Source organism: Brachionichthys hirsutus, chromosome 23, assembly GCF_040956055.1.
Source record: "Brachionichthys hirsutus isolate HB-005 chromosome 23, CSIRO-AGI_Bhir_v1, whole genome shotgun sequence".
NCBI classification, from domain to species: domain Eukaryota; kingdom Metazoa; phylum Chordata; class Actinopteri; order Lophiiformes; family Brachionichthyidae; genus Brachionichthys; species Brachionichthys hirsutus.
The window spans coordinates 2984402-3007790 of NC_090919.1; the positions used below are offsets into that span (position 1 = coordinate 2984402).

At 51.5% G+C, this 23389-nt stretch overlaps 3 protein-coding genes across 3 annotated transcripts; 2 read left to right on the forward strand and 1 right to left on the reverse strand.

Annotated features, from left to right (window-relative positions):
• Nucleotides 1–3385: 3385 nt before the first annotated feature.
• Nucleotides 3386–13659, reverse strand: arhgef11 (Rho guanine nucleotide exchange factor (GEF) 11). The gene is given in 43 exon segments (XM_068755724.1): nucleotides 3386–3528; nucleotides 3610–3745; nucleotides 3845–4095; nucleotides 4205–4315; nucleotides 4680–4955; nucleotides 5045–5179; nucleotides 5276–5331; nucleotides 5413–5493; nucleotides 5587–5668; nucleotides 5768–5953; nucleotides 6038–6113; nucleotides 6205–6353; nucleotides 6452–6569; nucleotides 6641–6766; nucleotides 6855–6931; nucleotides 7031–7171; nucleotides 7267–7415; nucleotides 7576–7623; nucleotides 7788–7994; nucleotides 8088–8222; nucleotides 8264–8291; nucleotides 8457–8550; nucleotides 8662–8788; nucleotides 8871–8894; nucleotides 9241–9363; nucleotides 9435–9531; nucleotides 9612–9654; nucleotides 9780–9878; nucleotides 10000–10104; nucleotides 10184–10252; nucleotides 10452–10544; nucleotides 10654–10691; nucleotides 10788–10833; nucleotides 10948–11055; nucleotides 11127–11198; nucleotides 11334–11414; nucleotides 11416–11534; nucleotides 11637–11694; nucleotides 11803–11852; nucleotides 12052–12156; nucleotides 12252–12343; nucleotides 12715–12750; nucleotides 13520–13659. Coding segments are annotated over 43 exon segments (4332 nt in total). The 5' UTR covers nucleotides 13555–13659; the 3' UTR covers nucleotides 3386–3478.
• A 2294-nt stretch (nucleotides 13660–15953) lies between these two features.
• On the forward strand, nucleotides 15954–18463 carry LOC137911465 (myeloid-associated differentiation marker homolog). Its single transcript, XM_068755839.1, has 2 exons — nucleotides 15954–16052; nucleotides 17180–18463. The coding sequence occupies exon 2, from the start codon at nucleotides 17266–17268 to the stop codon at nucleotides 18115–18117; it is 852 nt and encodes a 283-aa protein (XP_068611940.1). The 5' UTR covers nucleotides 15954–16052; nucleotides 17180–17265; the 3' UTR covers nucleotides 18118–18463.
• A 1130-nt stretch (nucleotides 18464–19593) lies between these two features.
• LOC137911473 (leukotriene B4 receptor 1-like) lies at nucleotides 19594–23340 on the forward strand. Its single transcript, XM_068755846.1, has 5 exons — nucleotides 19594–19727; nucleotides 21281–21819; nucleotides 22099–22299; nucleotides 22391–22431; nucleotides 22542–23340. The coding sequence occupies exons 2-5, from the start codon at nucleotides 21289–21291 to the stop codon at nucleotides 22783–22785; spliced, it is 1017 nt and encodes a 338-aa protein (XP_068611947.1). The 5' UTR covers nucleotides 19594–19727; nucleotides 21281–21288; the 3' UTR covers nucleotides 22786–23340.
• Nucleotides 23341–23389: the final 49 nt, after the last annotated feature.

Here is a 23389-nt window from a genome sequence, read left to right on the forward strand (position 1 = left end):
GAGGGGTGACGTCACGGTGATTCCACAGTAAAGCAAACTCCACGCAGAGTTGATTAACATCTACCTGCAGGAATCCACGCGGCAAAAAAAGTGGCTTCAAACCGGATGTACGCGTTCACACTGTGAGCGGAAGTTGAGCAGTGATCGATACGGTTGTCCGCTGACTAATCGCTTTCGTAACGTCATTACCCACGTTCCCCATAACCCCCCCCCGGGGGAACGTCTCACCTTCCCGGATCCACCGCAGCACAAAGAGCCGAACGGAGTCTCCGGTCGTGACGCGCGTCCAGAACCGGAACTCACCTCCTCTTTCTGAGCGCGTGCATTTTGTTTATTCCGGTGGAGATCCGCGTATCAAATCGCGTAAACCGAAACCGCGCGACAGGCCGCGGACACGCGCCCCGCTCGAGCCCCGCATCTGCTGTGCAGCGGAGCGACTCCCGCGGGGCACCATCATTCACCGGCGGAAGAACCGGAAACAGCGCCGAGTCACGACTTCCGGTAGGGATTTCCAGAATAAGATGAGAGAATTATAAATAAAAGCAATAATTTAGAAATATTTAATTAAAAATGCATAAATTAGCTACTTTAATATGATTCTAAGCCAATATTAATTGTAACTTGTCATTTATAAATCGAAAAGTAGAAATATTAGGTGCAATCTACTAAAAAATAATTTTACATACATTCTTATGTCTTTAAATATTTACGTAATGGCTTGTAGTAGTATGTATTTATTTTTTAAATGAACGGCGCTTGTTTTTCTTTGCACTAGAAAGGTCGATTTGCCGTGGCAACCCCCCGACGGGACAAGCCGAAAGAGGAAGAGGAATAAAAGAGAAGGTGGAAACAAACTGTAACACCAAAAACTCAGGACCCACATCACTTTTTTTTATTATTCAGTTTCATTTTAAGCTCACAAAAGACATGAATCTTATACATGAGCTTCTTTTTTTCTTCCTTCTGTGCATCTAAACAGTCTCGCCCATCTTTAAAACAAGGGAGAAGAAAATAATTTATACAGCCATTAAAAAAAAAAAATCATATCTACAAAAATAAAATCAAAGATGAGGACTAAGGCTTTACAGAAATACAATTAACATATATAAAACAAGTGGGTGTGATCTCTCTATATTACATGAGTGAACAAGGTAAAATAAAGACACTGAGATGAGCGTTTAAGATGTGTGTATTCATACAGTAGTTTGCACCGTGCAGGGAAGTTTGTTTGTGCAACATCGTTTTTTACAAAAGGAAACCGTAGCATTTTCTTTTCTTTCCCTTTTCTATTTTTTTTTTTTTTACAGCCGGTCAGGGCAACAAACGCTGATGACGATGTTCAAAGTGAATGTATGAAAGATCCAAAGAAACCGAAGTGTAGAGGTAGAAATTGGAGATGGAAAATGCCGTTAGCGGTGCGAAGAAGAAGATTTCCCCCCTCCCCCCCCCCACCCCGCAAGGAAAAAAAAAAATGTCTGAAACGATGATAGCAGGAGAATCTTTTCATCTTTTATGGCGTATCCTGGTCTGAGATGTTTGAAAATCAGCAGCCGAAACAAAAGGAGAGGAAAAAAAAATCGATAAAATAAAGTTCCCTTCGACACCCCCGAAGAGATAATTTCATTTCTTGCATAAAGTTAATAGAAGAAATCAGCCGTTTACTTCAGCTGGTGGATCAACCGCTCTCCTCTCAAGCTTGCGATTCATAAATTCCTTTTTTTTTTGTTCATGTGCTGCGACAGCAGAGCCAAAACCGCTCCGTCCGCGAGCCCCGTAGTGTTTCGGATCAATAGCTGGTAAGTGTGTCAATCAATCAATCAATATACATGGTTCCTGGGTTGAATGCTGCTTTTGATGCTGGTAAAGATGGTCCTTGTATTTGAAACCAGCTCAAATAAAACAGTACAGCGCGACGAGAAAATCAGTTAAACTAGTAAACAAAATATATATATATATATATATATATATTTATATTTTAGGAGTTCCTTTCTTGTAACAGATTAAATATCTGACTAGTGCGTGTTAGAATTAGTCCAGGACAGCCCGAGTGCGAGATAAAAAATACAGCACTCGGCTTTAGTGTCAGGCTTTGCAGTTAAAGGGGTACTGCCACATTTTGGGGGGGGGGGGGGGGGTGCATGCATTCTATTTCCTGTGGGTTAGCTTAGCTTAGCATAAAGACTGGATGAAGTGTCTTCATCTCCCTCCTCTTAACTTTTTAAATCACATGTTTTACAAGTTGTTGTTTTTTCATGTGCAGTAACTTAAAACATGAGCTGACACTTCTTCCTGCTAAGCTAAGCTAAGCTAAGCTATGCTAACCAGCCTCATACTTGGTGCACTAAGTGGTGGAAAACAACCCTTCAAATTAATTGTTGTTCACTGGAGTAAATTCTTGTATAAGTATAACCTAGATATTGAAATATTTGAGGGGGGGGGCTTTGGGTGTCGGGCAGGCGGATACAAACACTCTATGGTGGGAGGGGGGGGGGCTCTGCTGCTGGGGTATTTACACACAACCCACTGAGGGACGCTCAGCCCGACCTTAAAAAGCAGACGGGCTTTTGCCGGCGGTGGGAATTTGGCAGCATTCTCGAGTAAGTTGGAATCCGCAGCCGCCCCCCCCCCCCCCCCCGTCGCCTCGACGACGCCTCGGTCCAAACACACCCTGAATCCCACACATGAAACAACACGACACGAAAGGAACATGCGGTGTGAATCCACACTGAGATCGCTAAGAAATAAACCCAGCCAGCGTTTCAGTAGTACACCGGGGGGGGGGGGGGGCTTCTCACGGAATGGTCCTGGCTTGAACAAAGGGAGGGATGTGATGTGACGTCAGTCTGCCCCCCCCCCCCCCCCCAGCAGCCGCCTGTAGTGTTTCACGGCTGTGAGATGATTGACGAGACACAAACCGTGCACGCGTTCACGCGGTTTCCTATTCCCAGTGCAAATACTTGAACTTTAAAGACACAGTCCTTCGGCCATGTGAGCAGGTGGGGGGGGGGGGCTAGTGGCATCTCCAGTCCCTGATTCGCCCACCTTACAGGATGCACATACCAGAGGGATGCATTGTGGGTAAAGTGCAGGGGTGATGGCTCCATTGGGTTTCTCTTTAGAACATTTAAACACTTTTCTTCTGCTCAATCCCTTCAAAACAAAACACAAGTCGCTTCCCTTTAAACCGTCCGACGTCCTCCACGTTCAAATCGTGTCAACTTGTCCTCCCCTCCGCCTCCGCCATCGACTCGTCCCCCCCCCGGACTCCCTGAAAGTTTCTCACCCGCAGAGATCCAAGCAAGTCTGTCCCGACAATCAAAAAACAGGCCACTGTTCTTCTTCTTGGGGGTTTGTCTACTAGCCAGTTCATGCAGGGATTGGGGGGGGGGGGGGGGCTGAGGTTCCCCCCGGTCCGACAGTGTCTGTGTGCAGAGGCCATCGAGACCGACTTGCAAATGAATCCGCCCCCGCAGCAACGTCAGAATCCAGTCGACTGAATCCTGGGCTCGGCCGGGCTGCCCTCTTTGCCTGATAAAAAAAAAAAAAAAGATTATTTAACATCCAGAATTCCAACTGCATCTCCAGCTCCGATCCGAGATGCAATCTCACCGTCTCCCGAGCCGCGGTCCAGAGACGGCATCCTGGAGACGGTTGCCGAGGGCCACGGCTGGTCCTCCGACGGCTCCTGATTGGGCGACGGCTCTGCGATGGTTTTCAAAAGGTGGTGATGGGCGTTCTCTATGTCCTGGAATAAAAGTAAAGAGGCATCACACACAGAGCTTTCTGCACGTTAAAACCCCCGAGTTGTATCCGCGTCGCCATGGGGATGGGGACGCGACCCCACCTTCAGCTGCCGCAGCTTCATCGCCAGCCCCTCGATGGTGAGGAAAATCTCGTCCACGTTTTTGATCACGTGGCTCCGATGCCCGGCCCGAGACGGGCTCGATTCTTCCTCCTGCTCCCGTCGCGGGCCACACGGCGCCGCGTCCTCCTCCGGGATCGTCTGCAGTGACGTCCCTTCCTCCGGAGGTTGGGGGGCGTCGTCGGTGGCGCTCTCGCCCTGCTCCGTGGGCATCACCAAGTAGAACGTGTTCCCTGGAGAAGTGCGACAAAAAAATAAAAATAAAAAGATCATCAAACCCGCCATTGAGACGGAAACGTTACGAAGAACGAGCTCGTCTGTGTCGACGGAACAAGTCATTACCCTGCGCGGCGGCCCCGCCCGTCGGCTCGGCTGATTGGTCGGACGGGAGCGCGACATCGTCAGTGATGTCATCGGGGACAGAAGGAGAAGAGGAAGGACCCGCAACCACGGCTAGGACAGGAGGTGTGACAGAGAGAAGGCGTGCCCAAAAGGGTTTTATGACCAGCGAGAGAGAGAGAGGGGGGGGGGGGTCGATATGGAGACGAGGGTGGGGGGACGGGGACGTTGTGACGAGAAGAGCAGGAAGACATTAAAAAGAGGTGCGAGGAACATTAGCATGAATCAAAGTGAAGAGAAAAACATGCAGAGAAAGAAACCGTCAGAAATCCAGACTGAATCATGAAAACCGTGAAAAAACTGAAGATCCATCCCGGAACAACGAGAGGACTGATCTCGGGGGGGTGGGGGGGGGGGGCAGCCGACCCCCCCGCAGGCCAGTTAGAGGAGACTAGGAGAGCTGCTTCTTTCTCGTTACCTTTCCTCACAACCTGAACGCTGGGCGGCTGAACCTCCTCCTCCGGCGGCTGAAGCTCCTCCTCCTCTGGCGGCTGAAGCTCCTCCTCCTCCGGCGGCTGAAGCTCCTCCCATTCGTCGGTGCTGAAGTTCAGGATGGTTTCTAGAGACTCCGGCCGCTGGCGCTCCGCGAACGAGCTCCTCTCATTGGCCGTTTCATTGGTGGGCGTGTCGACGGAATCGTGGCTCCAACCGTCCTCTTCCGAATCAGGTAGGATGAGCTGCCTCAGCGTTTCCACTGTCGGGACAGGAAAGCATTTAGGGGGGGGGGGGGGCTTGGCTGGAACTAAAAACGTTGTTCAAATAGTCCCGCTTTGGATTTCTCACCATCTTGCAAAGCTGCATCCGACACGGGGGCCGTCCTCCTTTCCGATTGGTCCAGGGGCGGGGTGACGGACAGCCCAAAGTCGTCGTTGGAGGAATTGGTCTCCATGGAATCCGACGGGTCCGTGATGGAGTTGTCTGGAAAAGATTGGAAACACGCCATCTTTTCGTTTTTCGGTCGACGAAAGAGGGGCTGAAATATCCCAGGTCGGCGATTGGTCGGTTGCTCGTCACCTGCGTAGACGCCGTTGCCGCTGGAGACCGGGGACGCACTGCGTAGGCTGGGGGAACTAGAGGAGACGCAAACAACAGCGATGAGCACACGAACAAAAGTCACGGCATCGCCGTCCCCAGGTGTCGGGTTTCCTCACGATATCGGTAAGGATCCGTGATTGATCAGCGGCGATGACCCCCCCGCCGATGAGATGGTCTTTTCAAGTAAATCTTTCCAGCTGCAAAACAAAATAAATAAATAAACAAGTCAGCAAAAAAAAAAAAAAAAAAAAAATTAGACGGAAAGACGGACGGACGCCGGGGTGTCTTACGTGTTCTTCTCCGACGCCGTCCCGGCCGCCAGCTCGTAGATCTGCCTCTCGGTGGCGCTGATGACGTAGAGGGCTTTGTTGTCTGGGGGGGGGGGTCACAGGAGGAGGTCCCACGTTAGATCGGGACCCCGCCACAATAAAAACCCGCGCCAACGTTTCAGCTTCCCCCCGGGGTCCGAACCTGTAGCGACCGATCGGACCAGCAGAGAGTCCAGCTTCACCAACGGGCTGAAGGACGTCTTGCTGTCGACGCTGGCCCCGCCCCCGCCGCCGCCCAGCCAGCGGGACGGATACCTCAGCTGCAGCCGGTCGTCCGGACCCCTCTGCAGGAGGACCAGGCAGTCTGACAGCAGCAGCGCTTGGATTTCTGAGGGAGGGGGGGGCAAGGAGACGTGATTAAAGGGAGGTGGGGGGGGGGGCGGAGCCAAACCGCTGAAGCTTAAGGGCCGACCTATCTGCTTGTCTTTGCTGACTTTCCACGTGAGGGGACCCTCGTGGACCATCCTCTTCGTGGACAAGTCCAGACTCTGCGGGGACAAAACGGCGGATGAGACAGGAGGGACAAAGCTAACGTCCTTGGACCGCCGCGACCCCGGGGGGGGGGGGCACTCTGAGCACCTTGAACTGGGGGGCGGCGTCCAGCCTGCGCTGGTACTGGCCGAGCCGCTGCCGGTGTTCCGTTGCCCCGACGATCTCGTTGACGGCCTGCAGCAGCGCCCTGCAGCACGCCCGGGCGCGCTGGAGCGGGACGAGGTCCGACGAAGCAGCTAGGAAGAAAGAAACGGGGGGGGGGGGGGGGGGGGGGATACGCCTTACAAACACGCCCCGCCCCGCCCACCAGTGGGAGGCGGCTTAGGCTCCTCACCCTCCGTGTGCTTGAGGACGTTGTCCAGCAGCAGCGGGTACTTGGTGAGACGCTGCATCTCCGACACCAGAAGGTCTTTGAGCTGCAGCCGCCGGCAGTGAGGACTGGCTTCACACTCCTGAAGCACGGGGGGGGGCGTGTTCAAACACACGTGTGTGTGCGCGTGCGTCTGTGTGTGCGTGCGCGTACCTGGATGATGTGGGCGAAGCGAGGGTCTTTACGCCGTTTGTTCTTGATGAGCTCTCGGGCCTGGGACTGCTGGCTGCACAGCTGGGACGCCTGTTCCTGGAACTCCTCCCCGGCCGCGCCGTCGAACTGAGGAAGCGACGCCAACACGTCAACGCCCCCTTTCTGGACGCGGCGCCGGAGGCGTGCTTCCCCCCCCCCCCCCCCACCCACTCACCCTGGCCAGCATGACGTCGCCGATGTCCCGGACGACGGGAGCTTCCCTGCGCTTCTTCATCGCCTCGCACAGACTCGCTGCGGAGACATTCGGCGTTAAGCTAAATCGGCCGTCCGGCGCCGCGCGGGCGTGTTTGAAAACGAAAGGACGGAGGACGCTCTCGTTCTGCTGCTGACCGTGGAGCTCGTAGACCTGCGGCAGGTTGGGGAAGATGCAGGCCAGCTCGTCGGAGTTCAGCACAGACCTCATCTTCTGGAAGAAGACCTGATCCAGGACCCTCAAGGTCCGCAGGTGGGACACCTCGGTGGTGAAGAGCTCTGGGGACGAGGAGACAGACGGGGACGATGGACACCTGTGATCTGTGGCATTCTGGATAATGCAGTAACGGAGAGTTTTTTTTTTTTTTAACTACCAAATATGACGGCCTGCCTGTCCACCTCCCGCGGGCTGAGCGCGGCCAGGAGCTGAGGGGGAACCGTGTCCTGCCAGTTTTGACCGTCGTACGCCTCGTCCTCCAGCGCGGCGGCGTCCGGCAGGAACGCCAAAGGGGAGTCGACGCTCCTACAGAGTCCGGTGGTGTAGAAAACAAACGCACACAAACGATTCCCCGGCAAATTAGACGCCAATTTCTTTCCCGTGAACCCAGATATCTTCTATTAAATTCCCAGTGAGGTGATTCTTGAACTGATTTAGCCTCTATTGGGGGGGGTCAGAAGCTCACCTGCGTCTAGACCGGGGGGTGTATGGGGGTGTCGGGTTCTCTAGAGACCTGAGTTTGAGAGAGTGGAGAGAAAGACGGCATGAGGTCTGGGGGGGGGGGGGGGTTTAGGGACGTAAAACTTTAAACTTTGTTTTTCCTAAAAGATGCAAAAAAATAAATAAATAAATAAATACAGAATCAATGAGAGAAATCGACCCAAGGCTTTGTGTCACCGTGCGGAGCTGCTGGACGCCGACGAGGACGCGCTGTGCTGCAGCGGCCGGAGTCCCGGTCCGTCCCGCTCCTCGCCGCAGTCCTCCATGTCCACGTCGCTCCGGGAGCGGGGCACCGACTCCGTCCCCGTGACGACGCCACGACGCCGGCCTTCGCCTTGAGCCTTCAGGGACTCGCTCCGTGCCAGACGCACCGAGAAGGTAGGGCTGCGGAGGGGGTGGGGGGGCGGGGCGCACCATGAATGCATCAGCGTCGGGGGAACCCTGAATGGAGGCGACAGGTGAAACTCGCAGCGCTACCTGTCCACGGCGTCGTCCCCCAGGCTGCTGGAGGACAGCCTCTGGGAGTCCGCGGCATCGCCTCCGTCCTCTCCCGGCGCCTCGGCGTGATTCTCAAACTGTTGGATGATGTTCTTCACGCTGCCGGGACGGACTGCACAAACGCATAAAGCAGAAACGGGGGGGGGGTCAAGGGGTGGCGCCGGCAGAAAGGGACATGGAATGCTACGAAAACCAAAATAAAGCGAGAACAGGATCAGAACGAGACAAAAATAAACATTCCAGAAATCAATAAACAGCAAAAACGGGCGCGCGTTAGCGTGACGCTAACGGGGTGAAGATGTTGATTTCACTGTGTGTGTGTGTGTGTGTGTGCGTGCGTGTCTTTACTGGACTGGGACGTGTTCCTGGGCTTGCCGATGTACTTCAGGATGGGGTTCCTCTTTTTATCCTCTCCGTCTTTCTCTTTCTTGGCCCCGGTCAGCTGCGGAGACGCGATCAATCTCAGCGATCTCTTTGTCTATCAGCTTTCTGAAGGTTCTCTGAAGCGGAGTTTTTTTTTTTCCAGGAAGCCGTCTGACGCTCTCGCTCTCACCTTTTTGGTCTTTAAGAAGCCGAGCCACTTCTCCTTCTCCGTGCTCAGGCCGGGGAAGACTTTGGAGTCTCTCAGTTTGATGCCCGAGTGGCGCAGGTAAAGGAGCACGGCCGACGCCAGAGGGGAACTGGGGGAGCGGAGAGAGAGAATCCCGATGCGTGTTGCGGTTAACCCCCCCCCCTCTCTCTCTCTCTCTCTCTCTCTCTTACCTTCTATCCTCTTCGTGCTTCGATCTGCAGAAACGGAGACGTACAGAAACAGGCGGTTAGACGCAGCCGGTGAGATTCCTTCGACGCTAAATCCGCTCCGTTCCGTTCGGGGGGGTCAAAGCGGCCGGACGCAGACTCGGAGCGGCCGTCATGTGATGGGAAGTTAAGAGACGCCGCCTGGTTTACGCGTTTCCTGCTGCAGCGGCGACCTTTGCTTTGCTCCCGCCGTTTTGCAATAACTATTTTATTGGGCTTCGAACATCTGACCTGCCGGCTAAGTGAACCCGCACCCGCCCCTTTACTGCGGGTTTACGGTAAAGGCGCGCACACACACACACACACACACACACACACACACACACACACTCACAGTATTTCCCAGAGGGCAGTGACCTGTCTGTCCACCGCCTGTCTCTCTTTCGCAGGGTCTCCGTCCAGCTGCTGCAGGTCGCCCTCTCCGAACAGCGAGCCGAGACCCATCATCTGCTTGTTCCTGCGAGACACGGCGCGTCCAGTCACTGCTTCAGAGCCTTCACCCCCCCCCCCCACGCCCCCCCCGCCTACCTGTAGTCCTGTATCTGGTACTGGATGTCCGGCAGCACCTGCTGCTGCAGCTCAGACAGGGGTCCTCTGATGTCCTCCTGAGCGTGAAGTCGACTTTCTGAGGATCAAAAGTCACAGATAACGTTTCGACCGGAAAGTCTTTCAGGTTTCTGTCAGGAAATCTACGCCGGTTCTCACCGATATCCGTGAGGTACTCCTCTCGGACTTTTATTTTCAGGGGCTACGAGGAAGGGAGGGGAGGGGAGGGAAAAAAAAAGGGATTTCAGGTGCAGCAATATTTCTCGGCGTCGACATCTCGGCCGAGGAATGGAGGGACTGAAGGGTTCAGGCTAGGGGACGCATTACCGCGTCCGGGTCCAGGAAATGGGAGCAGATCTGAGGCGCCAGGGTTCGAGCATCTTTAGGACTGGAGCCCAGGTAGGCCTCCACCGACAGGTAGAACAGCTGGACACACACACACACACAGATTACAGGATCTATAACTACAATCAGACAATCAGAAGAAGAAAACTCGGAACGTCCCGGATTGGAAACACGAATTAATCTGCATCGACGCAGGCCCGACCAGAGGGTTGGGATCCAGAAGCTGCGTGAAGATGTATCTCATGAAGACGGCCATGTGCGCCGGCCGCGTCTTCAACAGCTCGATGTCCTGGAAGGGACCGTCCATCTTGAAGAGGGAGAGGACAAAATGGAGCGTTTCTGTCGAGGGGGGGGACCGGAGCCAGGAGGAGAAAGACCCGTCTCACCTCGTTGAAGGCGTAGCCGTCGTAGTCGTCGTCCTCTTCCTCCGGGCCGATGATCTGGGCTATTCCGCCCTTTGAAGACAAAAGCAAGCGGTTCGAACGCGAGACGGCCTTCGTTCGTTCGTTTGATCCTCAGAGGAAAACCCGTCTGATGTGAAACACGAATCGAGGGTCGAAGGACAAAACACGGCGCCGTTGATGGAGGCGCCCCCCCCCCCCCCCCCCCCCGCAGAGGCCGCAAGCGTGTGTGTGTGTGTGGAGTCCATCTCACCCAATCGGAGAGGGTGTGTGTGTCGGAGTTCTGGCGCCGGTGTTGGTGGGTCCTGAAGGAGGAGGAGGGGGAGGAGTGGGGACTCTCAAGGGCCTGGGGAGGGAGGAGGGAGGAGGATGGGGGGGGGGGGGGGCGGGATGAGCGGGATCGTCTCGTCTGCGCGCAAACAAGCTAACGGATTTACGAAGACGCTGCAGCTTACCTCCACGTCTCCGTCCCCGTCCTCCACTGAGAGTCGACCTGCCGGAGCACAGAGCGGTTTTTGGGTCACCGATCGAGTCGCCCGGCGCCGCGGCCGGCGGATCGGCTTCGGTTCAAAGACGCCGACGTACAAACCTTCCCCCGCCGCGACGTAGCCGGCGACGGACTCGGGCGTCCCCTCCTGGAAGAAGCAGACGGACGCAGCGGTTGGGTGGACACGCGCACGTCTTTTTCTACGTTCCAGAGATCCGATAAAAACGAGAGTCGCTCGGCGGCGGCGGCGGCGTCTCCTCACCGCATCCTGCTGGATCTTCACCCTGACTTGACGAGCTCTCCTTTTGGCGCTTTCGATCCGCTCCTCCAGCGGCGCCGACGGGTTCCTCAGACGCTCCTCCAGTAAGACCTGCACCGTCGGATCGGCCCTGGTTACCGACGGCGACTAATCATGTCGTGTTCTGTTGCGTCCGACGGTACCTGAAGTTCAGCCTCTTCCTGCTCCAGCATTTTCCTGAGAATCTGAGAGGCGTGTTTCTGCACTTCCGGGTCCTGGAAACACGACAACCGAGAACACGTTTAGGAAAATCCAAAATGTGACACTTCCTGTGTCGTAAGAAAATGCGAACCTTAAAAACGACAGCGCGAGATAATTGATTGCGCGGCAACACGATGGTTTTCATTTACTTGTAGTGGCTTGGGTCCAGTGATTCTGTGGGAAGGGGCGCCGCTCAGTCCGGAAGGCAAGGGTGGAGGTGGAGGGGGGCGGAGCCTCTCCAACCAGAGAGCTCCTTTGATTCGGCGCGATGTCAGTTGGGAGGGGCTCTAAGGGAAGAGAGGCAGTGGAAGGGGGCGGTCCTTGTAGCGTCAAGGCGACGTAGGGTCCCGCTGTAGGATGATTTAAAAAAAAAAAAGCGATGGAATAGATAAATAGAAAGAGATAAAAAGTTCACGTTAAATACACAAACGAATCCCTTATTTCAGACTCACATTTGATGAGTTTCACGACCTCCTGGTGGGACATGGAGGACACCAGCGAGCCGTTGACCTGAGAGACGGAGGCATCACGAGCACAATCAGCGAGACAACAAAAGTAACTCACGACCGTCAGATTCAGAGCCTGTGGTTGGAAGGCGGTAAAAAAAAAAAAAAAAACCTTGATGATTCTGTCCCCCTCTTGGACCCCGGCCTTCACCGCCGCACCGCCTGATGGAGAGGAGTACAAAATATACCTTAAAGGTCCGAAAGACAAAGAAAAACTATGCGTAAAGTACACGACACACGAGCTACCCAAGATAACGCGACCGCGTCTTAGTTTATACGCGTCTGAAATGATACATCAGTTCATCTTTTGGTAGTTTAAAATAAGAGAACACGCAAACGCCCGGCGAGCCGCTGTCCCCACCTGCTCGGACATTCTGCACTAGCTTGACTCGCTCGCCGCAGACCGTGAAGCCGAACCCGAGCTGGTCTTTCTGCACGACCACGCATCTCTGGACGAGCCCGGGACCTGCGGGGAGGGGGGGGGGGGGGCAAGGGGGGGTTTAAAGGGTGGGGTTTATCTGACAATAAAAAGGTAGAACGGAGCGCGATGTCAACAAATACCTGTACTCTCGGTGGAGATATCGGCCGCCGGCTCCCTCTGTTGGGCAGCAGAGGATTTGCGCTCCGAGTCACCGATGGTCAGACTGCTGAGCCTGCGTTAAAGAGAGGAGAGAAAGAGGTTCCGTCGTGAATTCCGACTCCCAACAAGGTGGTTAAAGGCAAGACTTGGGAAGGGCTGGTTGTGGGGGGGGGGGGGGGTGGAGAAAATGGCAGTCAAGGAGCAACCGAGAGACGGGAGGAAGGCGCACGGTGAAATGATGTTTGGAAAGAAGTCGGCAGGGAAACTCACCAAGCAGCGAAGGGACTGACAGCGAAGCAAGACAGCGAGGAGGAGGAGGGAAAGCAGAGGAAGGGGAAAAGGAGAGAAAGAACAAATCCAGAATGAATAACTTGTGCCGAAGGAAGCCGACTCGGAGACTGACCGACTACCTGTCGGTCAGTCCTACCTGGACAGCTGTCCTACCTGAGCAGGTGGGCGTTTTTCTTATTGGCTGTCCTGCTGTCACATGACACACAGACACAGTAGTAAGCACATGCACAAGAACGCACGCACGCAAACACACACACACACACACAGTGTGACAGCAGGAGAAACAGGAAAGACACACACGTGGACACGGCGGCGATGACGGACGATCACAAAACGGGATGAGCGACAGAACGTCACACGGAAGCTGCAGCAGGAGACGCCACGATGAAAGACCCGGCAGACAGACGGCGAAAGAAGCAGGAGACTGCCTGCCCCCCCCCCCCGTGCTACTTTTTTTATTTGAATCCGCTTATAAGAACACAAAATAAATAAATAAAATAAACTACGACACAAATGACAGTGTTGTGGCGTCAACCTGGCAAAAACTCTATTTATCATATTAAATAATTGAGGACTTCACTAGTTTAAACTGAAAAATATCAACATCTTGCCATGTAGTGGCATGCAGAGCTCACTGTTGCCACCTGGAGACGGACTGAGGTACAACAGGCCTTCCAGTCTTATATGGTTATACCATCATTCATTTGGAGCTGCGAGTGTGTCGTTATCACGGCGATGTTGTTTACATGCACACAGTTTTAACACGCTCTCCTCCTCCCAGGGGGGGGGGCAGGTTTTTTTTTTGTTGTTGTTATTTTGCCTGTCGGACAAGTAATTCCAGTAGCCAGATAGCCAATCCGATTGGCTAATCGGAAGGAGGGAGCGTTACGTTTTCCAGCAAGGTGCCACCAACAGAAACAGAGACGGTCTGGGGTCCATCTTAGACGGAAGCTCCTACCTGTCCAGCGTAGAGGTGGGCTGGCGGAGACTCATGTCCGCAGGCCGAGACGCTCCTCTGCTTCCTGGTGCAGGATCCGCGCCGTCACTGGGCCTCTTTCATCATCGCGTCCACCATTGTCTTTCTTTGCTCGTCCAGTTATTAATCCACACAATGGGGCTTTTTTTTTTTCTTCTTTAAAATGGGTTTTGATCGGATTCTCAATGTCCTCGAGTCAGATCAGACAGAGGCCTCCTCATGTCCCCCATCAGGTCCCCCCCAGTATCCTTCCTCAAATGGGATGCATCAGGGATTAAAATAGATGTATATACACGCAGGATGTTTAGTGAGTTTAAGCCTGCGGCGCGAAATGGATAAAGTCTGCTCCTCTCAAAGGTCATCGATCGTGACGCTTTTGCGTCAAGAGGTCAACAGTCTGCGTCTGCGTGGAGATAATTCCTGCAAAACACCCTCAAACTGCTTAAACACGCACAACCGACGTTAAGATAACGGCGCGGCATTATCCCGAATGATATTTGGCGATTCCTCGAAACGAAACGAGACATTTTCCTCGCTTGTTTACGCGTCTTGCGCCAAAGTAAATACAAAATAACTAAAGTAATTCCCCCGACATGCGCCACAGAGCTAGCATGAATTTGACAGCGTTTCTATCAGTACTATGGCGTAAGTGCCTACCTTTAAAGCTAATTAGCTCAATGAGTAAAAAATAACCTATTGCCACACAATTCTCGCACATTTCCAAGCAACCGTAACTGGTTTAAAATCTTGCATGCCAACTCGCTGTAAACAAAAACAACAATCAAGCTCCCGACTGCTAGCTTTGCACTTGCCGCAAACTAGCTAGCTAACCAGCAGGTTCCGTGGCATTAGCTAGTTTTCGCCTCTGGGCTTATGAAACGAAACACCTTTCGGAAATTAAATTAAATAAAAGGTGGTTCTTCCCGCATGTTAACTGAAATTAAACACGAGCTGACGAGACGGTGGCTGTGAGCATCTGAAGCGGCCTGCTATACGCTATACCCGGTTTACATTAGCTTCCTGATGCTAGCGCTGCGCAAGGGCCTACTTTAAACCGCGGCATTGCGTTAGTCAACAGTGCGGTCAAAAGTGCGGCGAGTTCGCTTTGAGCTGCGCCGGGACAAGTCCGTTCCTTTAGCGGTGGCTATAGAGATGAAAGACCAGCATGACTTTAGCTCCATGCGAATAACTTGATATTAAAGTCTTCGAAATAGTTTCAGTCCACACAATACAAGTCCGATTTTCGTGCAGAATCAATCAGCGAAACTACACGTTAGCCAATTAGCCAGAAAGCAATAGGATGCCAGTAAAACTCCACCTCAGCCTCTTTTTTTTTTTTTTTTTTACCCCAAAGCAGGTCAACAGTCGTGAGATCCGAAATGCTTCTCCGTCTGCTCGTCTGCAAGAACACGCAAAACCTCATAGCGCAGTCGCTCCATCTCGTGATTGCCTTTTCATTCCCAGTTCCTGAAATGTAATCTCCGGTGTGTTATTGTTCCGACTGACTTGCTGATCCACCACCATGTTCTTTACGATCGTACCTACAAACCAGAGCTAATCGGCGCCCCCATCTGGTTGAACTGTGGTACCGCACGTACTTTGATTTTGACTAATCAGCGCCCCTATCTGGTTGAACTGTGGTACCGCACGTACTTTGATTTTGACTAATCAGCGCCCCTATCTGGTCGAACTGTGGTACCGCACGTACTTTGATTTATTTATTGGCCCGCTGACAGTAAAGAAAAGGAGACGAAAACTTGCAAGTTGCAACCTCTAATGGTCGTGGGTTCGAGGCTGCATTGTTCTCTTTATCATAGTTGTACATATTATGTGTCTTTTTAATTTATTGTTATTTTGCATCTGTGGAGTAATTTATTTGTATTGTTAAATGTCGATGATTTATGTACGAAGGACTTTCAACGGAAACAAGACCGCAAGGGCTTTTTTGAAATGCTCCTCTTAGACAGGATGTTTGATTGTACTTGTACTGTAATACATGCTACTGTTTGGACTGTAACATTCTATCTAATAAATATATTCATCATCATCATCTCCATCAGACAACAAAGCCTCCATATATATATATATACAATCATTAACTCAGATATTTGTGCTATTATTCTACAATTAATTCAAAACTATGCCTCAGAAAAACATAAATCTAACACTACCCCACACACGGAACGGATTTTCCAAAGGAGGCGCATGTCTGTTAATAAAATGTAACTAAATAAAACAAAAATAAATATATAGATCTCCACAGGAATGACGTTGCGCCCTTATCGAGCAATTGGAGTGGGTTTCGACATTTCACCAAATATGGCCTGCGTGGGGCGTGTGAGGTGTTGGTGGATGAGAGAGAGAGAGAGAGAGAGAGAGAGAGAGAGAGAGAGAGAGAGAGAGAGAGAGAGGGGGGGGGGGGGGGGGGTGCGCCTCCAAGTTACGCACGGAGCTCCTGGAACTTTACGTTTACGGCAATAGAAAACGCGAAGGATACCGAGGAGCTGGGAAAGCGGTAGGATCAATCTATTGCTTTGTTCTATTCACTATCCGGAGAGGAGACGGAGACGTTTTCAGAGTCTAGCGTTTATCACGGTCTATTTTTGGAACGGTGAGAAAGAACCCAGAAGCGCACGCATGCTTGGGGTTGGGCGCGGCGGCACGTCCGCTATTTGGGACGAACCCCCCCCCCCCACCACCTCCTCATGGTAACCAACGCTTTACACCGTTTATAACGGACCCCTGTGACATTACGCGCATTCGGTAGGAGATGCGAACTAATATTTTGTTCTGGGTGTCCTAATGGTTGGTTTAAGAAGGAGTTTGTCTTTCTCTGCGTAAATGAGTAACGGTGAAGTTAAAGGTGCAGACAATTAAATAATAAAAAAAAAAAAACACAGCTGGACTCAGGACTGTTCACAAGAAGAACCAACACACACACACACACACACACACACACACACGTCTCCTGTAAACGCTGCCTCCGGTCTGCTTTTTTTCCACTTCGAGCTGAGACATGAACTTTCATCAGAGACACTGACAGGCTCCACCAGAACGTAGAAACTCATTGACTTGAACAGAATATCTGACATATTGATTAAGTGCTCAGGTGGTCTCTGTGTTGCTTAAGTGCGGGTTCCAATGTCCAATCCGGGCTGCTTCCTTCCTGGATACGAGTCTCATTACTATCCAGAACAGGAAGCGTGTGGCGTTCCGAGTGAATGGCTGAAAGACATTTAGCAGCTTGCAGGTCTGAGCTGCAGGAACGACGGGGACCCCCGAAGCCTCACAGAAACATCTCTGCATCAGGGTGTCACCATGGCGATATAGATCTCTGCAGGCCGAGTCAGCGGTTTTGAATTTATGGAGGTTCCGCCTCTAGTTGACCTCTAGTTACCCTCCGCTTTTTTTTTGGGGGGGGGGGGGGGGGGGGGGACTTCCTGTTGCTCGATATAAATAAAACAAATGCCGGAGGATTTCCCTTCGGCTTGTTTGTTGACTTCTTGTCTATTTATATTATATTAGAGCTCTTTTCACTTGTTTTATAACCGCATTATAAAACATAATTAACCTTAAGTCGCATGCTATTAACTGTGATTATACTACAATTACCTTTCTCCCATTTCTTTTCTCTTCCTGCAGACTATGAGAGCGCGGTAAACATCTCAACCTCCGATTAACCCTTGCCGGACTGAGCGACCCCCCCCCCCCCCCCACCTCCCTCCATCATGCCGATCTTCGTCTTCCCCACCTCTCAGCTGCTGTGGGTGCGCGTCGCCGCCCTGCTGTTCACCTGCGTGGCGTTCAGCGTGGCGGCGCACGGGGCCGACCTGTCCCACGGGGGCGCGGCGGACTGGTGCGTCTTCTGCTGGGCGTTCAGCTTCGCCTGCACCCTGCTGGTCCTGCTGGTGGAGCAGCTCGGCCTGCAGGCCCGAGCCCCGGTGTCCTGGTCCAACTTCCCCATCGCCGTCGCCTGCTACGCCGCCCTCCTCTGCCTCTCGGCGTCCGTCATCTTCCCGCTGTTTCTCCTCAAGGACCAGAACGTGAGCGGCGGCGTCCGCGGCCATCGCATCGCCTCCACCGTGTTCTCCTGCTTGGCCGCCGTCGCCTACGTCGTGGAGGTGAGCCTGTCCAAGGCGAGGCCGGGGGAGGTGGTCGGCTACATGGCCACCGCTCCGGGCCTGATGAAGGTGTGCCAGACCTTCGTGGCCTGCGTCATCTTCATCCTGGTCAGCGACCCCGTGTCTTACAGCCATCACCCGGCCCTGGAGTGGTGCATGGCGGTTTACTGCATCTGCTTCATCCTCTCCATGGCGGTGGTGGTGCTGTGCGTGGGCGAGTGCACCGGCTTCCTCCCCGTCCCATTCTCCAAATTCCTGTCGGGTTACGGGCTCCTGGCGGTCATCATGTACCTGACCGCCGCTATTTTGTGGCCCGTGTTCCAGTTTGATAAGCGCTACCCGCACGGACGCAGCCACTCATCCAAACTGATTGCCGTGGCGGTGCTCACCGCGCTCAACTTCCTGCTGTACCTCGCCGACCTGGCTTACACCGCCAGGCTGGTGTTCATCAGCGGCTGAGCCGACGGAAAGGGTGGAGGAGGGAGGTGCGCACTGAATGGAAGTAAAAAAAAAAGGGGAGCTGGAGGAAATGGCAAAAAATAATTTCCTTTTAATAACGGGTGTTGAAATGTTGAAACGAAGCGCTGGAGCAGCAGAGGAGATGTTCGGGAAAGAAATTCATTCACAGTCTGCTGACGTCACGATAAGACAAATGTTCTTCTGGTTTTTTTTTTATACCTTTTATTAGTAACGTTTTGGGAAATAAAGTACTTTTATTTTATTTGGTTTGCATTGATTACACAGAACCACGTTTGAAATGTTTTGCATGACTGTAATTTGAGCAAATAAAGGGAATAAAATATGTCATTTTATCCTATAACAGCATGGTGAGAGCCGCTCGCCTTGAATTCTCGTATCAGAGAGCAGACATCCCATATCAAAGCTGCTTTTAACTCAAAATTAACATTTAAACAGTTTCCTTAAAACATCCCATAATAATTCCCAGTCTCCAACTGGAATGTGCTATTTAACATGCTCACTTAGATTAGAAGTTCATTTATGTCTGCAGCAAAACAGAAAAGACCAACAGCAGAAAGAAAGCAAGCAGGCAAAGCAGAGCCCGCAAATCCTGATCGGCAGGGGGCGCCGTAGAGCGAGCCCACTACAGAAGAGGTGAGCGGTCAAACCCTGGTGCGAACATCTGGGTGTGTGCAGACAGGTTTAACGAAGTTCCTGCACGTTGTCCTGCAGGAGGGATTAGATTAGCGCAGCAATGCTGCTGGGAGGCATTCTTCATTTGTCACAAAAAGTCTGTGAGGAAATAAAAAGATTTAAATCATGTAATTTAATGCAACCCTTCAACATTTTAAAATTAAATAAATTCAACAGTTGTTGTCCCCCCCCAACTTGTTCTTTTTATTTCATTTTCTGTATTTATTGCACTACAAATTGAGATATGAAACGATTAAAAAAAATTATGATCAGTCACTATGACTAATATTTATAGTTTTCCTGTGCAAATTTTGAAATAATTTCATTCATGCTAGCATAACAAGGACTTATTTTCACAGGACGAGACATGCAGTGATATTTTTGCTATGATGTCACGACTGACTTTTTCCTTGCATCCAGCTGATCATGCAGGAGTACATGAACTAATATAAAAACAACATTTTATGACTAAACGAACATACATTTATGTCTTTATACCTGCAAGTGGATCTTTTTCTGAAGCCCTAAAATGTATTCTTAGCCACAATCTGCCACCAAAATATCAGGGATGATCAAAGCAGTGATCTAAACATAAAAGAAAAATCTTTTTTGTATACTTGAGGGGAAATTATTCCATTCAAGAGCCGGAACTGCACAGATGGAATTCCTCCGCTGACGCGTGACGATTTCGACAGACTTCCAGGGCAGAGGGCAGGTAATGAAGACACACCTTTCTCTCTCTCTCTCTCTCTCTCACACACACACACACTGCATTTTACAGCAAGCGTGACAAATGGATGGAGGGTGAGAAAGAAAGAGGGAGAAAAACACAGCGTTTACAGCAAAGCCCTCTTTTTTTTTTTTTGCAGCTCTTGCTGTCGTCTTTTCTCCGGGTTGGATTTGCTGCTGATGTCTGGGTGAGTCTCGTTTACCTGTCGTCTGTGTTCAACCGCCTATAAAGATCAATCAGCGTCGGACCTGCCAGTTATTCCCAATTTACTGAGAATATTCCGGGATTTCGCCACAACTTGTTTTTTGTTCTATCCTCAATCAAATGTGTGTCTATAGCGCAGGGAGTGTTTGGGTAAGTCCGCCGGTGAGTCACACACACACACAAACACACACCTTTGTGCGTCAGGCAGGCTTTAAGCACTGTGATTGTTCTGTGGTTTCTTCCTTTACAACAGGGGTCCCACATAACTTTTCCTTTCTCTGATGGGGCGGGGGGGGGGGGGGGGGGGGGGGGGGGGGGGGGGGGGTCAGTTTGTACAGGAAACGTCTGAGAATGGTAGCGTTCTTGTCGGGAGACAAACAATAACACAAACAAACAAGAAACCTCAAATTCTTGTATAAAATACGCACGCTGCACGCCTCGGTCTCGAACCCAGGACCTTCCGGCTGGGAGCCGAGTGTGTGCTACCCACTACACCACCTAGAGGTTACCCTGGCAAGCCTTAGGCTAAATAGACAGTAGCATTGCTGACTTAAGGCCAGAGACACTTGTTTCGAATCCGGTACGACGTCACCTGGTCGGAGAGACGTCCACTCCACATAACACAAAAGGAAAAAGCACAACACAACAACACAACAACACAGAACAACACAACAACACGCTGTGGTCTGAGAATACCTCGAGTTTCCTCACCTATACGGTGGCGTAGTCGGTAGGGTTACCGGTCTACTGCCAGAGGAACTGGGTTCGCATCCAACTGTGGGAGTGGGGGTGGAGTAGGGGCAACAGGGTAGGCCTAGGGCCTTGCCTGGGCGGAGTGAACTGGACCACCGGTCCACTCCACTCCGCTCAGGCGTGCCCTGGACCTACCCTGTTGCCCCTGCTCCATCCCATTCCCGTAGTGGGATTCGATACCAGGGCCATTTTGCCCCCCTGTACAGTGCTGCCAACTATGCCACCGTGGAGGTGAGGAAACCTGCCCTGTTATTACAAGGTAATAACTTTGTAATACACGGTGACAAGTATTACGCTATAAACGCCTCTGATCGCAGCGGGTTGCTAGGAGACAGAAAACTGGTTGCAGTAAACATCTGATCAGACGCAGGAAGGGGCGTGTCCCGAAAGTAACCGTCAAGATATGTTCAACGAGTGATGGCATGTCGCCTTTTAAAACATTTAGCCAGTGACGAGAACAACACGAGTCAAAGGCAAAGCACGCATACATTTGTAATTCTGTTATTTAACATTAAATTGGACAAATTCTGATTGTATTTATAATGTAAAAGTTTTGTTTTGGTCCTTTTTACAGCAATCAGAATAGATTTTTTTGCCTCTGATTGGTACCTCAAATAATCCCAGAGACGGTTGCTCTCCGCTCGTGTCTCATCTCGTCCCTCAGGAATTAGCAACTCCCGTTACAACCTGTTGTACCTGCGCTATTACGCGGCAACCTATGTTTATACAGTCAAACTGAGACCTGCCGCAGGTGAAAAAAAAAAAAGATCTTGTCCCTTGCAGGTGACAGGATGTCCCACGGCAACGCAACTTCCAATGAGAGCATTTTGGATAGCCCCACCGTCACGTCCGTCGCCGCCCTCATCCTGGGCTGCGTCTTTTTGCTCGGCTTCCCCGGGAACCTCTTCATCATCTGGAGCATCCTGGCCCGCGCCCGGAAGCAGTCCATCACCACCCTCCTCATCCTCAACCTCGCCATCGCCGACGGCTCCCTGATGGCGCTCACCCCGTTCTTCATCGTCTACCTGGTGATGAAGAAGTGGGTTTTCGGGAAGGTGATGTGCAAGATCCTCTTCTACCTGTGCCTGCTCAACATGTACGCCTCCATCCACCTCATCATGCTCATGAGCGTCTACCGGATGCTGGCGGTGCTGTGGCCGCAGCGCACGCACCGCTACACCGGCCGGAAGACCGTGCTGCGGATCCTGGCGGTGGCGTGGGTGCTGGTGGTGGTCGCCTCCGTCCCCGCCATGATCTTCAGGAAGGTGAAAAGGAGAGGCGACATTTTGGTGTGCAACTCGTTCCACGACGAAGAGAGTCAAGTGAGTGACGCAAACAATTTGCATCTCCATCTAGGCCAGGCCCGGGGGCCATATGTGGCCCTTTGGGCTTTTTAATCTGGCCCTCCGACTTTATTCAAATTATATCATTAAATTAAATGTTATTATAATTAAACCTCATTCATTTGACCTTTTCCCCTGTAATGCTGCCTGTAAAAGGCCAAATCCTTTCATGTAACGGCGTTTAAATGGGACGTCCAGCTGTGAGAATCGTTCAGTTTTCTAAATGTTTTCTTCTTCTATATCCCCGCATGGTGCAAGGTGGTCGCCCAATACACGCTGGAGCTCCTGCTGGGCTTCTTAATCCCGTACGGGGTCATTGTGTTCAGCTACATATGCATCTTAAAGCGCATCCGGAAGACCAGGTTCGGACGTCACGTCCGCAGCGAGAAGCTCATCCTGGCCATCGTGGTGACGTTCTGCCTCTTCTGGCTGCCTTACCACATCGTCAACATGGTGCAAGTATGTCGTACATCCTGTTCTGAGCATCCACCATATGCCCTTCTGAAAACAATCATCGTCAGTGACGTGTCTCAACTCGTTCCCATGGCAGGTTACATCGGCTTTCTGTCTGGAAGGTCCAACGAAAGACTTGTGAGTGCACGTTGGAAAGGAAAATTAAGAATTTGAAATAGTCTCGATATATGGGATAAATGGTGCATTGAGCCTGGTATGTAATAAATCAGCGTGTCTCTGTTCACCAGGCTGAATAAAATCTGGCACAGGAGTCGTGCCGTCACCTCCTCCATCGCCTTCATGAGCAGCTGCGCCAACCCGGTGCTCTACTTCTTTGCAGGAAGGTCCTACATCAGGCGAGAGGGCCTGGCCTTCATGGCCCGCCTGTTCGAGGGGACGGCTTTGGACTTGGCCAACAGGAAGAGCCGACAAAACAGCCATAACAGTCGCGACAAAGACAAAGACAAAGATGCCGTCTTGTTGAATGGATAAAAGACGCTTGACGCTTTTCCCAGCCCTGGGATCTCTAATTTCAGAGCAGGGCGGAGTCGCGGATGTAAGACTAGGAGCTGGGAGTCGTCCCTCTGGAACGACTTCTGCATCCAAAACATCTGGAACAAAACTTGTGGATTTGACCACGCACGGCACTTTGTTTTCATTTGATGCATAACTTGAACGTTTCTCCAAATGAGAATGCTGCAGTCTTTGAAAAGGATGTAACTCGGAACAGCCCGACCGCCACACAACCCAATAGAACTTTGTTTTTGCTTGACAACATTCCGCTTTGGAATATTTCACAAGGAAAACCTATATGGAGTATTATCCAGAGCGCTCGCTTATATACCGCACATTAAATATAGCTGTTAACGGTCAAAACGTTTGTGCAACATTTTTCTGTGATATTTGTTTCATGCAATATTTTGTATTTTTTTTTATTGCTTAAAATGTTTGTTAGGAACACAAAAATGACAAATATATATATATATTGGAGCAGTGAATATTTTTTATGGTCATGGGAGACTTTGAGAATTAAATATATATACATATGAGAATTAAGTTAGGGTTAGGGTTAGGGTCTTTTTGGTTCTTCTTAATT

Coding starts and splice junctions, on each gene's coding strand:
- LOC137911465 (XM_068755839.1), top strand. CDS start 17,266: ATGCCGATCTTCGTCTTCCCCACCTCTCAGCTGCTGTGGGTGCGCGTC.
- LOC137911473 (XM_068755846.1), top strand. CDS start 21,289: ATGTCCCACGGCAACGCAACTTCCAATGAGAGCATTTTGGATAGCCCC. Junction 22,300..22,390: donor ACATCGTCAACATGGTGCAA/GTATGTCGTACA, acceptor TTCCCATGGCAG/GTTACATCGGCTTTCTGTCT. Junction 22,432..22,541: donor GAAGGTCCAACGAAAGACTT/GTGAGTGCACGT, acceptor TCTGTTCACCAG/GCTGAATAAAATCTGGCACA.